This window comes from Hakea prostrata, chromosome 7 (genome assembly GCF_041222555.1).
Source record: "Hakea prostrata isolate BN-2017 chromosome 7, UWA_Hpros_2, whole genome shotgun sequence".
In the NCBI taxonomy this organism is placed as follows: Eukaryota; Viridiplantae; Streptophyta; class Magnoliopsida; order Proteales; family Proteaceae; genus Hakea; species Hakea prostrata.
In genome coordinates this window covers 2,103,887-2,116,067 of record NC_142606.1, presented here as the reverse complement: position 1 = coordinate 2,116,067, position 12,181 = coordinate 2,103,887, and the positions used below count along the sequence as shown (strand labels likewise).

At 37.1% G+C, this 12,181-nt stretch overlaps 2 protein-coding genes across 5 annotated transcripts; both read right to left on the bottom strand.

Moving 5' to 3' along the window:
- Positions 1-1,143: 1,143 nt before the first annotated feature.
- On the bottom strand, positions 1,144-4,091 carry LOC149008897 (cytochrome P450 89A2-like). The gene is made up of 2 exons (XM_089161949.1): positions 3,620-4,091; positions 1,144-2,438 (listed from the first exon to the last, which is right to left on the bottom strand). The coding sequence occupies exons 1-2, from the start codon at positions 4,051-4,053 to the stop codon at positions 1,367-1,369; spliced, it is 1,506 nt and encodes a 501-aa protein (XP_089018075.1). The 5' UTR covers positions 4,054-4,091; the 3' UTR covers positions 1,144-1,366.
- A 1,153-nt stretch (positions 4,092-5,244) lies between these two features.
- LOC149008896 (bifunctional riboflavin kinase/FMN phosphatase-like) lies at positions 5,245-10,994 on the bottom strand. 4 transcript variants are annotated; one of them, XM_089163533.1, is made up of 11 exons: positions 10,725-10,864; positions 9,955-10,080; positions 9,345-9,531; positions 8,323-8,453; positions 8,136-8,205; positions 7,952-8,017; positions 6,745-6,899; positions 6,554-6,649; positions 6,217-6,371; positions 6,018-6,101; positions 5,245-5,898 (listed from the first exon to the last, which is right to left on the bottom strand). In XM_089163533.1, exons 2-11 carry the CDS (start codon positions 10,028-10,030, stop codon positions 5,752-5,754), a joined length of 1,167 nt encoding a protein of 388 aa, XP_089019659.1. In that variant the 5' UTR covers positions 10,031-10,080; positions 10,725-10,864; the 3' UTR covers positions 5,245-5,751. The 4 variants fall into 4 exon arrangements, with proteins under 4 accessions (XP_089019659.1, XP_089019658.1, XP_089019657.1 ...); XM_089163532.1 differs by lacking the exon at positions 10,725-10,864 and adding an exon at positions 10,871-10,994 and having other exon boundaries at positions 5,246-5,898; XM_089163531.1 differs by having other exon boundaries at positions 5,247-5,898; positions 9,955-10,088.
- Positions 10,995-12,181: the final 1,187 nt, after the last annotated feature.

The following is a 12,181-nucleotide window of genomic DNA, read 5'->3' as shown; positions in this document are numbered from 1 at the left end:
TTTGTGTATGGTTTGCAATAAGTTTTCCCTTTGCATTCTTGATCAGAATCTTCCATCATCATCCTAGGGTTTTAGAATATTTTTCCAAATATAAATATATTATTAGTTTCGTAAGAAGAAATCCCATTGATGAACTTTTATACCTAAGGAATTTAAAACTCTTTTAAAATATATTTTCTTATTAAAACCCCTCGAAGCGTGTAATTTATAATTTTTTTCGTCTTTTCTATTTTTACAAATCTTTCCATTTAATTAGAGTAGACCTTGTTTCATTTTTTTTGCCAAAGAAAAAAATTGTGTATATTTAAAAACTGTCCAAAGAAAAACAAATTCTAATAATATAATAATAGAGATTTGTAAATTATTTTGAAAATCCAACGTTGACATAAGAAATTTTAGAAATAAAATAGGTGACAATCAACAGATGGCAATGAATCCTAAATATAAACTTATATGGGTTCTATTCTCAAAATTTCGTAGCACGCACGGTTATGAAATTAAGGTGGACATGTCAACAAGTGTTGCACCCTTTCTCTCTCTTCACTCCAACGCAAGAGACAACTGCGATGGCCAATCAATTAGTGAACCACAAATTAAATATATAGTTTTCACGAATCTATCTTATTTATAATATGAAAAAATGGTCCTAATTTAAATAATTTCATATAATATGGTAAAATGTCCTATATTTGGGAGCAAGGCCTCCTCTGATTTGACTCCCTCTCCTTTTCCCTACGAAAAGACTGAATCCGGACCATCACCCAGTCAGGGGAGCACAAAACGGCTTTACCACCACAAATCCGATGAAACTCACAAGTAAAAAAATAAAATAAAAAAAGATCCCATCACCCAACCCCTGAGTCCCCCTATATTTATGGTGGAAAAGCCTTTTGTGCTCCCCCGACGGGTAGCTGATCCAGACTCGCAATTCCTCTCTAATATAAAAGATATAACAGATGGACCCAACGAGTGTTAGCATCCGGCATGTTCCTTGCTATTTGGCTCTTCTCCTTGGAGAGAATCTTCCAATGAGTAATATGATTCTATCATAAATAATATTTTAATCTAAAAATTACTCATTGGATTTATCATAATCCGTACACATGGCTGAATACGGTTGAACAATCATTGGGAGAGCAAGACATAAAACTTTCATCTCTTGTATAATATATTAAGTGTCTTCTACAAGCAATAATGCAGTCTACAGATCTTATTAAGATACACAGGCATGAAGTTCTACATATATATAGAGAATGGAAACGTTGTTTATTACTTCACCCTTGGAGATATGATGGCCGATCTTATTAAGATACATAGGCATGAAGTTCTGCATATATATATATATAGAGAATGGAAATGTTGTTTCTTACTTCACCCTTGGAGATATGATGGCCTTCAATGGAGTCTTCATCACAACCTCAAAATTTTGCAAGGCTGACAAGTCAATATCCTCTCCATCAACAGCCATCCATTTGAAATCTTTGATCAGATTAGCTACAAAATACTCTATAAGAAGCAATGCCAAGTGATATCCAGGGCAAATCCTCCTCCCCACACCAAAAGGCATCATCTTTATCTCCTTCCCCCCTGTTATATCAAATCCTTCACCACTCATAAACCTATCTGGATTGAACTCCATTGGATTCTCCCACACATTTGGGTCCCAACCCATCTCTGCTGCATTGAAGAATACAACAGCATTCTTGGGTATGACATAGCTGTCTAACTGAAACTCCTGTGTGACAGTATGAGAGAGTCCAAAGTGCAATGGAGGATGCCTCCTAAGCCCTTCCAGTATTACTGCCTTCAAGTAAGGCATCTTCTGCAAATCCTCCTCTGTGATCTCTTCATCTTCTTCTCCCACAACCCTCTTGATTTCAGAATATAGTTTTGCTTGGACATCTTGATACTTCACAAGGTTGGCCATGATCCATTCCATTGCTGTAGATGTTGCATCAGTGCCTGCATTCAGAAACTCTGAGCATAAGGTCCGAAGCTCAAACTCATTGAGCTTTCTTCCTTCCGCTGGAAGCCAAATCTTGAATAGCGTATCTATATATGATATGATTAACTCATCTGTGTCGTGATGATTCTCCTTTCTTTCAATCTGTTCTCTTATCAATGAGGTGAGAACATCAGCCCTGTAGTGTGATAGATGGAGTAATTCCTTCTGCAAATTCCTAAAGATTATCTTCGTCAACTTTGGCATGTAGGTCAGGATTCTGAACCGAGCGAAGTTGGTAGAGAATGTTCTCTGAGAAGCTTCAGTCTTCTTGATAACCTCTTCATCGAAGTTTTGGCCGAAGCACATTGAAAATACTAAGGAAAAGATGGCAAGGCGCACATGTGTACTCACACAAATGGCTTTGCCAGAATCAGATTGATCTTTAAGCTTGCTGCTCAGGGTATGCAAGGCCCACTTGCGGGTGTTTCTGAAGCTGTAGGCAATAAAATGCAGAGGATCAGATCTCATCAAATTTTCGAATGTTAGTCGGTTTCAAATCCAAGCTTGGGTGTGGCATGAGATTTTTCAACTGCTGAACAATTGGGGACTGTGATTTCAAACATATAAGTATTCAATTCAAACCCATACTGATCCTCTCTTATGGAAGGGCTTTTGATCATATGGAAGCTAACACCACTGAAACTTGGAAATCTGCTAATTCTATCAGGGACATACTTCCTGAAGTATGTATGCCAAGACGGGGGGTGAATATTCTATTAATTCAGGACAGATCACAAGTCCTTTGAGCGTTTGAGTTGAATTCAAGGACTTCCCCCTTCTTGCTATAGATGCCACAATGAGGGCAAATGATTTGTGAGCTTCAACTACATCTTTATTGGGTTTGTCCTAACCTGGGGAAGATCAGACTCACTTTGATGGATCAGCTCAGCTCAGGGTAACCCTGCCACAATGAGGGCAAATGATTTGTGAGCTTCAACTACTACATCTTTATTGGTTTGTCCTAACCAGGGGAAAATCAGACTCACTTTGATGGATCAGCTCAGCTCAGGGTAACCATGCCGTTGCCGGATGTTTTGGGGTTTTTAGGGAAACCAGGATTGTCATATCTTAAGTTCTGCTAATTTTTTAGGCAAGGCAACCTCACCTTGGGCAGTGTCTGAGATGCTCTAATGCTTAATATTGCTTGCAAGAAAGGGTCACTCTGATGTATGGCTCTGGATGTTATTAACTGTCTTACCAAAAGACATCCTGGGGCTATTTGGCTAAATTACAGGATTAACTACTGATCATAAAAGGCTGCACCGCTGAAGCATTTTGAAGCAGATAAAAGTCTCACATGGATACCAAGAAATTGTGTTGTAGCTGACTCACTTCTGCTGTTCCCATCAAGCTTCAGATGTTGACTATCCCCACTCATTGATCCACTCTTGTGGTGCAGCTACCTCTAGTTTTTTTTCATCCAAAGTTGGATTTTACTAAAAAGAAAGGGAAAACGCAGTATATAGTTATGTAGAAGAGATGCAAAGCACCCTCTACACACAGAGACAGACAAAATTTAGAAATTAAGTCTAAACTGGGGTGAGGGATATCAGACCTTAATTCAAACACAGATTAAGGAGAAAGTTCAGACTTTCTTCTTTGTTGGAGTCTTACCTCTTCAGCCGAGAAGGGTGGAGGATTTCAGAGGTGAGGTTCCGGCGAAGGAGACGCCAGAATGGGCCGTAAGGAGAGGAGCTGATGGCTCTTTGCTTACTAGTGGCAGATTGATTTAGTGTTTGAGGGCGATCGGCAAAAACAGCTCCATTCTGAACGAGGGCTTGATGAGCAAGGGAAGGGCTTTTAATGAAAATGTTGGCTTGAGAACCAACTGGAAGACTGATGACAGGGCCGTACTCGGCATGTAGTTTGCAGAGTATTGGCTCAAGATCTAACAAGTTCATACGAAGCCACAGGAAGTTGCCAATGATGGGTACCGTCCAAGGTCCCGGTGGGCATCTGGGGTTTGTATTGTGTGCAAGTAAATCAAGCAGAAACTTGACCGCAACACCGAGGATCAGAGTAGTGAGGACGAATACCCAGATTTCCATCTGTGATCCTGAGTGAGTGAGAGGGAGAGACGCTGATAAATCACTTATAGACTTCAAAAAGTCTAATGGTGGATGACACTCGTTAGTCGTTACAACTTACATACACATGGCTTTTTTTATTATTTATTTTGGGGGTAATTTTGCACATGGCATTTAAGTAAGCTTTTTTATTTTTTTGTTGGTTTCTGAGAATTTGGAGTTGCAGGATAAGATCTCCAATTCTCCATGCACCGCCATTTTCTTACTCCTTTTTCTGGAAATCCGTGAAGCTCCACGAAAGCATTATTGGGAGTTGGGACTGATATTTTACTCTTTGCCACAAAACCCCACCGATGTAACCGACAGTAATTCCGTAACCTCGAGTTTATCTCAATTGATAAAAAAAAACACCTTGTACCGGTAGAGATGAAGAGTTCACATTTTCTCTCTGCTGCCCAATTAGTGTTTTTTCCCTCTTTTTAGATAGAACTACCTAATTATTTGAGGTATATATAAACAGATTCAAATACGTCAATAAAAACAAATACAATACCAAAAACTTATGCACAAGCAAAATCCAAGGAGTAGTTTTTTCCAAAAAAAATTGTCCAGTGAGTCTCATTCCTACTACTCATGTGGGATGATGAATTTTATCTCATTTGTCTGTATGGGCTAGCGATCATGAAAACTGATAAAAGCACTGATAGACTTTGCCAAAAAGAAAAAAAGAAAAAAATGCACTGATAGAAATACTGTGTCTTCCAGAACAGGGCCGCATCGGGAGGATTTAATCACTATGCACTCCAATGTAAAAGAGTCTCACCAGTCACCAGCAAATGTGAAAGAAGACACCTGTAGTTTTTAGAGAAACAAGAATAAACTTCCACGGCTTACGTTTGGCAAAAGTAGTAGGACCCGTCGTGAAGAAGCAAAGGAAGAAAGTGAATTTCTTTGGATCCTTGTCTACAACTTTCATTCTCTTATTTGGTAGAGACGTCCATCAGTGATCAGACAAAAATAAAGCATATGACCAAAACTCAAAAGAGGGAAATGCAAATCCCAACAAAACACCATCTCTTTCCAAGGAAGGCTGCAATGTCTTAGTAAAACGGATCCTTGAAGAACAAGCAAAAGAAGAGTAGTCAAGAAAAGGTTTCTTCCCTCCCCCCAACAAGTAATAAGATTCTTATATCTGCCAATTCAATTTTTACTCTTTGCTTTCATTTACCATTCCAATGCTAACAGAAAGAATCAAAATATCCTTTCACCATTCACCATTCTGACAAGGTTGGTTCGTCTACCTCCTCTGCCAGTTTGAAAACAGTTGCAGGAGGGAAATGTCTTTGTTTCCATTTATTTTTTTTGGTGATAATATTTTCATTCAAACAAACAAGCAAAAGACTCACAAGGCTGAACATGAACAACCGTTGCTTCTTGAGAGGAAATAGGTCAATAGGTCTAGCTTAAAATGGCCAAGGCCTTCCGAGCCAAAGAGAACGGGCACATTCATTCCCACCTCTAGAAATAAAGCAAACTTACAAAAGATAAAGCTGTTTCAACTTACTCAAGGCATCATGAGGCAGTGGGTGGATTAGCACAACTTTTCAATATAAAAATAAGAAAGGTTTTTGATCCCTCATTTTGTCAGGGTACAAGGAAAAAATAGGCTTTCTCGATTTAGCTATGGCACATATTGAACATACAACTGTTTAATAATTATCATGAATGCTCACTATTCTGCAAAGAGATGGACAAGTAGGGATCTTTCTTGTATTTTGCGTACAAGGGAAGGTCTAAGGCCTTCTCTGCAATCCTCCTGTCCTCGTGAATTTTGTCAATCAGACTCTCAAGAGACGAAAAATTGGCCTGTCAAATTCCAGGAAAAAGCTGGGTTTACTAATCAGTCGAAGATATGGATTGGGAATTCAATGAAAGCAGTTGCGGGCTTAGGAAAAATAAAGGATACAGATTTTCTTCTTTTCTACCTCTGGTCTGATATAACCAACAATGGCAAGGCGTAGCTCCTCACCATAGAAATCCTCATCAAAGTGATGAAGTAGCCATGGCTCCTACAAGATTACCCAATATAAGCAAACAAAAAGAATACCACTTATAATAGTCATTAAGATTTTATTTTTTTTAACATTTTTCTGTTAATTTAATAGAATTTAAATTTATACTCACAATGGTCTTCTCTGTGTTATTGAAGTATGGGTTCCAGCCAATACTCATGACCATCTTGTAGACACCACCGCGTGTTGATAGACCAGCCCAACCAAAATACACCCCTGATGGATATTCAGAGAGGATTTCGGAACAGCCTTCTGTGGATAGATTAGCTGAAGGAAACAAAGGAACTCAAAAAAGTTCAGTTATATAGAGTGGGGGATAAATGAAGACGACCCGACAGGCTGATCTCTACCCATACAAAGTGAGCAGATGCTCACATCAACAATACAATCATCAGCCACGTACATACAATAAATTAGGCAAACATGACCAAGTTTGGCCTTCTACACACCTGTGGGTATTCCAAGTACCTTTGATCCACGACCAAATCCCTTGATGACAGGTCCTCCGATAAACCAAGGTTCAAGTGGCAAAGTACCCTCTACCCCTGGAAATCCAAGGCAGAAAATGACTATCAGCAGGCTCAAAGTAAACCAACTTATGATGTGATATAATAAATAGGAAATGAAAGATGAGGAATACAATCTTGAAATGGTGGCAGGCCCCATTTTTCAGGTCGTAGATCAAACAGAGAGTTGATGATCTCCTCTGCCATGGTGTACAGATGTGATTGTTTTGGAAGCGATGGGACGGCAACTACTTCCATTCCAGCAGCCTTTCCAGCGGTAACACCTGGTCTGATTTAGTTAAAATTATTCTCCATGTCAGAAACACAGAAACAATCACAAAATGAGAGGGCATACGACAAACTTAAAAAGAAATTAAAGTTCTGCCTACAAGATAAAACACAGTAACTACACTGCTAAGAACAGATGCATGTTTCTGAGTTAAAAAAAATATTTCCAAGCTTTGCCATCACAAAATGCATTATCCAGCATCATATGCCACTAGTCACTTTTTTAACTAACAATTTTCGGTGGAGGATCCTATTGCCGTTCAACTTGGATTTAAAAAAAAAATACTAAAAATATAGCTCATGGAAATGGTGAGACTTTCAGTGTTTAGAAACTCCAAAACCACCTTAACTAATGAAATGACCTACCTAAAATTCAACAAACTAATGAAATGATGACTTAATCATAAAATCAGCCTTTCAATTCTTATTACTTCACATAAAGAATAAGTTTACATTATAATATTTCCCCTTTTTATACTTTCTTCATACTTGATTTATCATTTTTCATCTGTGACACTTCAATCTTCACCCTCGCACTGCTTAAGCTTATCAGAGTGACAATTAATCATGGGATTTCCTAGAAGTTGTCAGGATAAAAAGCCTCATAGCTGCATATAGCAGCTGAACAAAGGTCATGTGGTCTGGCTCAGTGGATTTGATATCATCATCTCCGAACAGGTATTACTTGGAGCTGAAATTGCTTAACCAGTAATCCAACCCACCCCTCACCCCCCCCCCCCCCCCCCCCAAAAAAAAAAAAAAAAAAAAGAGTTAATCATCATCCATTTTATGAGGTTTGCCTCAAATGGAAATCAAAATCAACGCATAACTAGGTTTTCATTAATTTTTTAGAATAAAATTTACTGATGATGCATATTAGGGAGGACACATCAGAGTTTTAAATGTACAGAAAAAATAAAAATTGCATGACTAAGTATCATTTTTGTGAACGGTCACAAAAAGGGAGTAAATTTCCTTGAAAGTGCTTTTAGGGAAATATGCTCATACAAGAACAAGTGTGATCAGAACACAGATACAACTGAAACTACTTACAACGAATCTTCAATGACAAGGCAGCTGGAAGGTTCACTATTCAATCTTTTAGCAGCTTCAAGGAATCTTGAAGAACAACTCAAGAAATTAGATTCATAGAATCACTGGTATTGCGTACATTATCAATAGTAAGAAAAACTCTAGGCAAATCCAAAATGCTGAAATATATTATGTTGTATCTCACATTTCAGGAGATGGCTTCCCCATTTTTACTTCATCACTGCCAATGATAACAGAAAAGGATTCTTTCCAGCCTATGCATGCAACATAAGAGAATGTTAAGTTCAATAACAATCATAAAGCACAATGCCCTTGAAGCATGAACTTATTATCTCATAGACCAAATGTTATGTTATATAACATGAAATCACCAGGCTGATAGGATATTTTGGCTTCTATATTGGCCCTTGGAGAGTTTGAAGCTAACGCCATTGACACTCCATGACTATTGAAATGTTCAATCAATCGTGAGGCACCTGGAAGAGGTTTAATGTTACACCATCTGCAACAAAAATCCATGTTAGCCGCTGAAAGTAGAAGGCATTTTCAACTTGGACAAACTGTTCATGCTAAACATTCTCTGAGCAGGTATTAAATTCACAATCTCAACTTGGATAAATTATTCATGCTAAACATTCCATGCAGGTAGTCCATTAATGATGCATTGGTAAAAAACCCAGCAGTATTCAAACCCAAGTTTATGTTCCAAAATTAAAAGTTATCTCATTCTTAGGAAATGCTGTGATTCTACCAAAAAAAGAGAAGGCCATTACTGAAAATATGTAAGGCCACCTACAGTGTCTTGTGATTTTGTTTTGTACATAAAATTTTGCAAGGAGGAAACCTAAACTTAATTTAATCAGCTTCAAGGTAATTTAGGTCTTCAGGAATTGGTGGCATCATTTGAATTAAAGATGGAAAATCATCTATATGCATAAGTCCACCTACAATGTCTTGTAAAACTGCCCTGTATAAGCAGTTCACATAGATGGGCTAAACTTAATTTGATGAGGGTCAAGGCAATTTAGGACTTCAGGCATTGGTGGCCATTTCAGAAATAGAGATGGTAGAGTCATCCACATGTTAATTGGCCCTATGGATAGTCTGTTGATGTAGTGCCCATGTTTAACTTCTTCTTAATAAAATGGAATAGCCAAACCAAACCCAGCTGGTTGGTCAATCCCAGAGATCTTATTGACTGACAATCCGGAGAGATAATAACTTACAATCAGCAAGGTTCAAATCCAGTTTCATCTACAAACCATAGTACCTTCAAGTTTATATTGGTCATTATTATGTTTTGTAAACAAAGATAGTTCCATGACACAGATTGCAATAGATCTTTGCAAAGAAAATTCCAAATCCAAAATAAGTTTGTGGATGGAAAGATTACTGATCAGAGAACATTGGATTAAGCTCTGATATAAGTTCGTCCACTGTGCAGGGTAGCTCATAACCCTCCACAATAGCAGCTGCAGCCTCAATAGGTGTCTTCCCTACTATTCTCTGAGTTACTCTGCCATCCCATGGCTTGCCATGCTTACCCAAAAAGGTTTTTAACACTTCACTGACAAGGCCATCTGTCACAAAGTTGAAACAGATAATAATAGAAACGAATCAAATAAAATAATTTTAATAATAATCATAAAGGATATTAGGTGATAAAAAATGCTCACAACATAATCAAGTGAAATGAATTCATTCATGATCAAAGGACAGAACAGCACACCCTGCTTGTTTTGGTCAGATATCCTATATTACTACATAGCCTGAGAATTGATACCCCGGATTGAATGGACTCAAATGAGAGATCTCCCTCAAGAATATTTAGCATCCTCAGGCTAGCCAGGCTAGGAAAAAACAACGAAAGATGCTAACTGTGGACAGAAATGTGAATGCCAGTGGGGGAATGAAAACACAATTCTCCAGTTAACCAGTCTGGGATACTCTGGACAGGAAAAACAAAAACAAAAACAGATATACGAGAAGGAATAGGGACTCACCCGTGTTGAGGAGTGTGCCATCCAAGTCTAAGATTACGCAAGAGATCAATTTCTTCAATGACATGGAGGCTGCCATCTAACTTAGCAAACTCTCAGGTAGAAACTATGTTTCCATTCTCAATATGCCTGATAAACTTAAAAACAATAAGCAAGCAATAGTTAATAGAAGTCCATTATTTGATATAATGAATCCGATACAAGATAAAACCCATTTATAAGGCTCAGTGTAGTTTCTTCTGAGAGCTTAAAGCAGCTTGTCTTGGAAGCTTCTACAATATTTCTTTAATAAAGATACTACTCAGCCCAAAGAAAACCCATTCAGAGTCAATTATCACGATCTAATTCCTATGCAATTTATGTTCATTATAAATCTGTCAAAAAAAAAAAAAAGAGGTCGCATTAGCTTGCTTCTCGCTTTATTGGGTTTTCTAGTGGTCAATCAGGAATCAAGATTAGACTCAATTAACTTTCACCTCAAGGCAACTGTCCCTCAGTCTAAGAAAGGAAGCGTAGCGAAGAATTATGGCACAAACTTGACGAATTGCCGATCAACTGGTAGGCTCATAACTACACAATCATAAGAAGTGAAAACTAAATATGAACAGACAAACAGAACAAGTCGGCTCATAATTTTCCAGACAGAATCCGTAGAAAAACTGCAAATTGTTTAAGAACTGATTTCAATTTTAAAAGTATTCGTTTCATAAGAAATAAGAAGCAACTCAAAATCATCTCCATGCTAAGAAAAACAGGAATTGTATCGAAAATACCTTAAAAAAGCAACCATAACAATAATAAGCAAGGGCAAGGGCAGGTAGAGAGCTCCGGTATTTGAAACAGAGAATCAATGAACTCCACTCCAATTTTTAGATCAAACAAATACCCCCAACAATCGAATAAACTGTATAAGACATACCTCGGATGGACTTCAGAAAAAAAATACTGCTACTTTCTTCTTTCTCTTCAACTGTATGAATAAAGAACGAAACATATAAAAAATAAGGTAGAAAAAACGCAAATGGGGATTGGGGGGAAATTTATCAGATCCATTTTCTTGGTCTGAAATAGACCACCTACTTACAATAAATTTTTTTTTTTTTTTTTCAATCTAAAGAGTTTATATATAAGGTGGGTAAATATTACTTAATATAAGTGTCGCCAGACGAGTGTAAACCCAAGACCTCCATGTGGAAAGTTGGCTTTTAATCGTTCTACTAATGGCGCTAAAATCATTAATTGAAGTTAAGTATATTAAAATTTCATAGAAACAAAATACTCTTAAATTATTTAATACATTGTGTTATGACTAAAATGTTTTTTACTTATTTACAATAAAATATTTTTAAAATTTATATATTAATTAATGTTTAATAACCAAAGCTCCCCATTTGCAGATCTTATTTTCCTTAATGTTTTCAAGAATTCTCTTTGTTTTCTTAGCCATCCGTGAGTCAATATTTTTATATTTCCAATTTGTAAGACAAAGACGATGTATGAAAGTGATACTAGTAATCAAACCAGTCTTTGAAGTGGAATTTTTTAAAAGTGAAACTACGATGATTCCATCTTTTTTTGTATAAATTTACTTTAAATGATTCCATCTTTTTGGTATAAAATCACTTTTCAAGGGAAAATAAGAAATGCTGGCATTAGAAAGGGAATAAGATCTACAAATAGGGGTACTTTGGTCATTAAATGTATCGTTAAAAAAATATTAATCGTAAATAGTTAAAGAGCATTTTTAATTTTAACACATTGTATTAAATAACATGAGGGATATTATGTTGTCCGCAATAATTGAACCTATGATTTATTCACTAAAATATATGGGTGTTACCAATCGAACAACCCTACATTGGCAATCATATATAAGCTTCACTTCTTTCATGGTTCATAAAGGATCGACATTGTTCGATTACGATGATCACCAAATATGGTGTTACCACCATACTTTCGAAACCGCTACGGTATCAAGTACCATGGCCCCCATTCCAACAATCACCTGTGGAATAGGGGAAGGTGAGAGAGTGAGACTTGACGAGGACTCCTACCTCAATGAAATTTTGTCTTTGATGGTCAACACATGGGAAACACCTTTAATTAAGGGGAAATTTCTTCAAAAAGTTTTTTAGTTCGTAATAAACAACATCACTTGATGAAGAGGTCACAAGTTAGGTGTTCCATGTAATACACATAATAATCTACACCCCCAATATAAAACTATCAA

Bases quoted from the DNA above. Each gene is read 5' to 3' on its own strand.
- LOC149008896 (XM_089163532.1), bottom strand. From the start codon at position 10,030: ATGGCAGCCTCCATGTCATTGAAGAAATTGATCTCTTGCGTAATCTTA. The intron at 6,900-7,951 runs GTAAGTAGTTTC...TAACTAAATCAG, and splicing joins CTTGTCATTGAAGATTCGTT to ACCAGGTGTTACCGCTGGAA. The intron at 6,372-6,553 runs GTGTGTAGAAGG...TGTTTCCTTCAG, and splicing joins GGTACTTGGAATACCCACAG to CTAATCTATCCACAGAAGGC.
- LOC149008897 (XM_089161949.1), bottom strand. From the start codon at position 4,053: ATGGAAATCTGGGTATTCGTCCTCACTACTCTGATCCTCGGTGTTGCG. The intron at 2,439-3,619 runs GTAAGACTCCAA...TATTGCCTACAG, and splicing joins CACCCTTCTCGGCTGAAGAG to CTTCAGAAACACCCGCAAGT.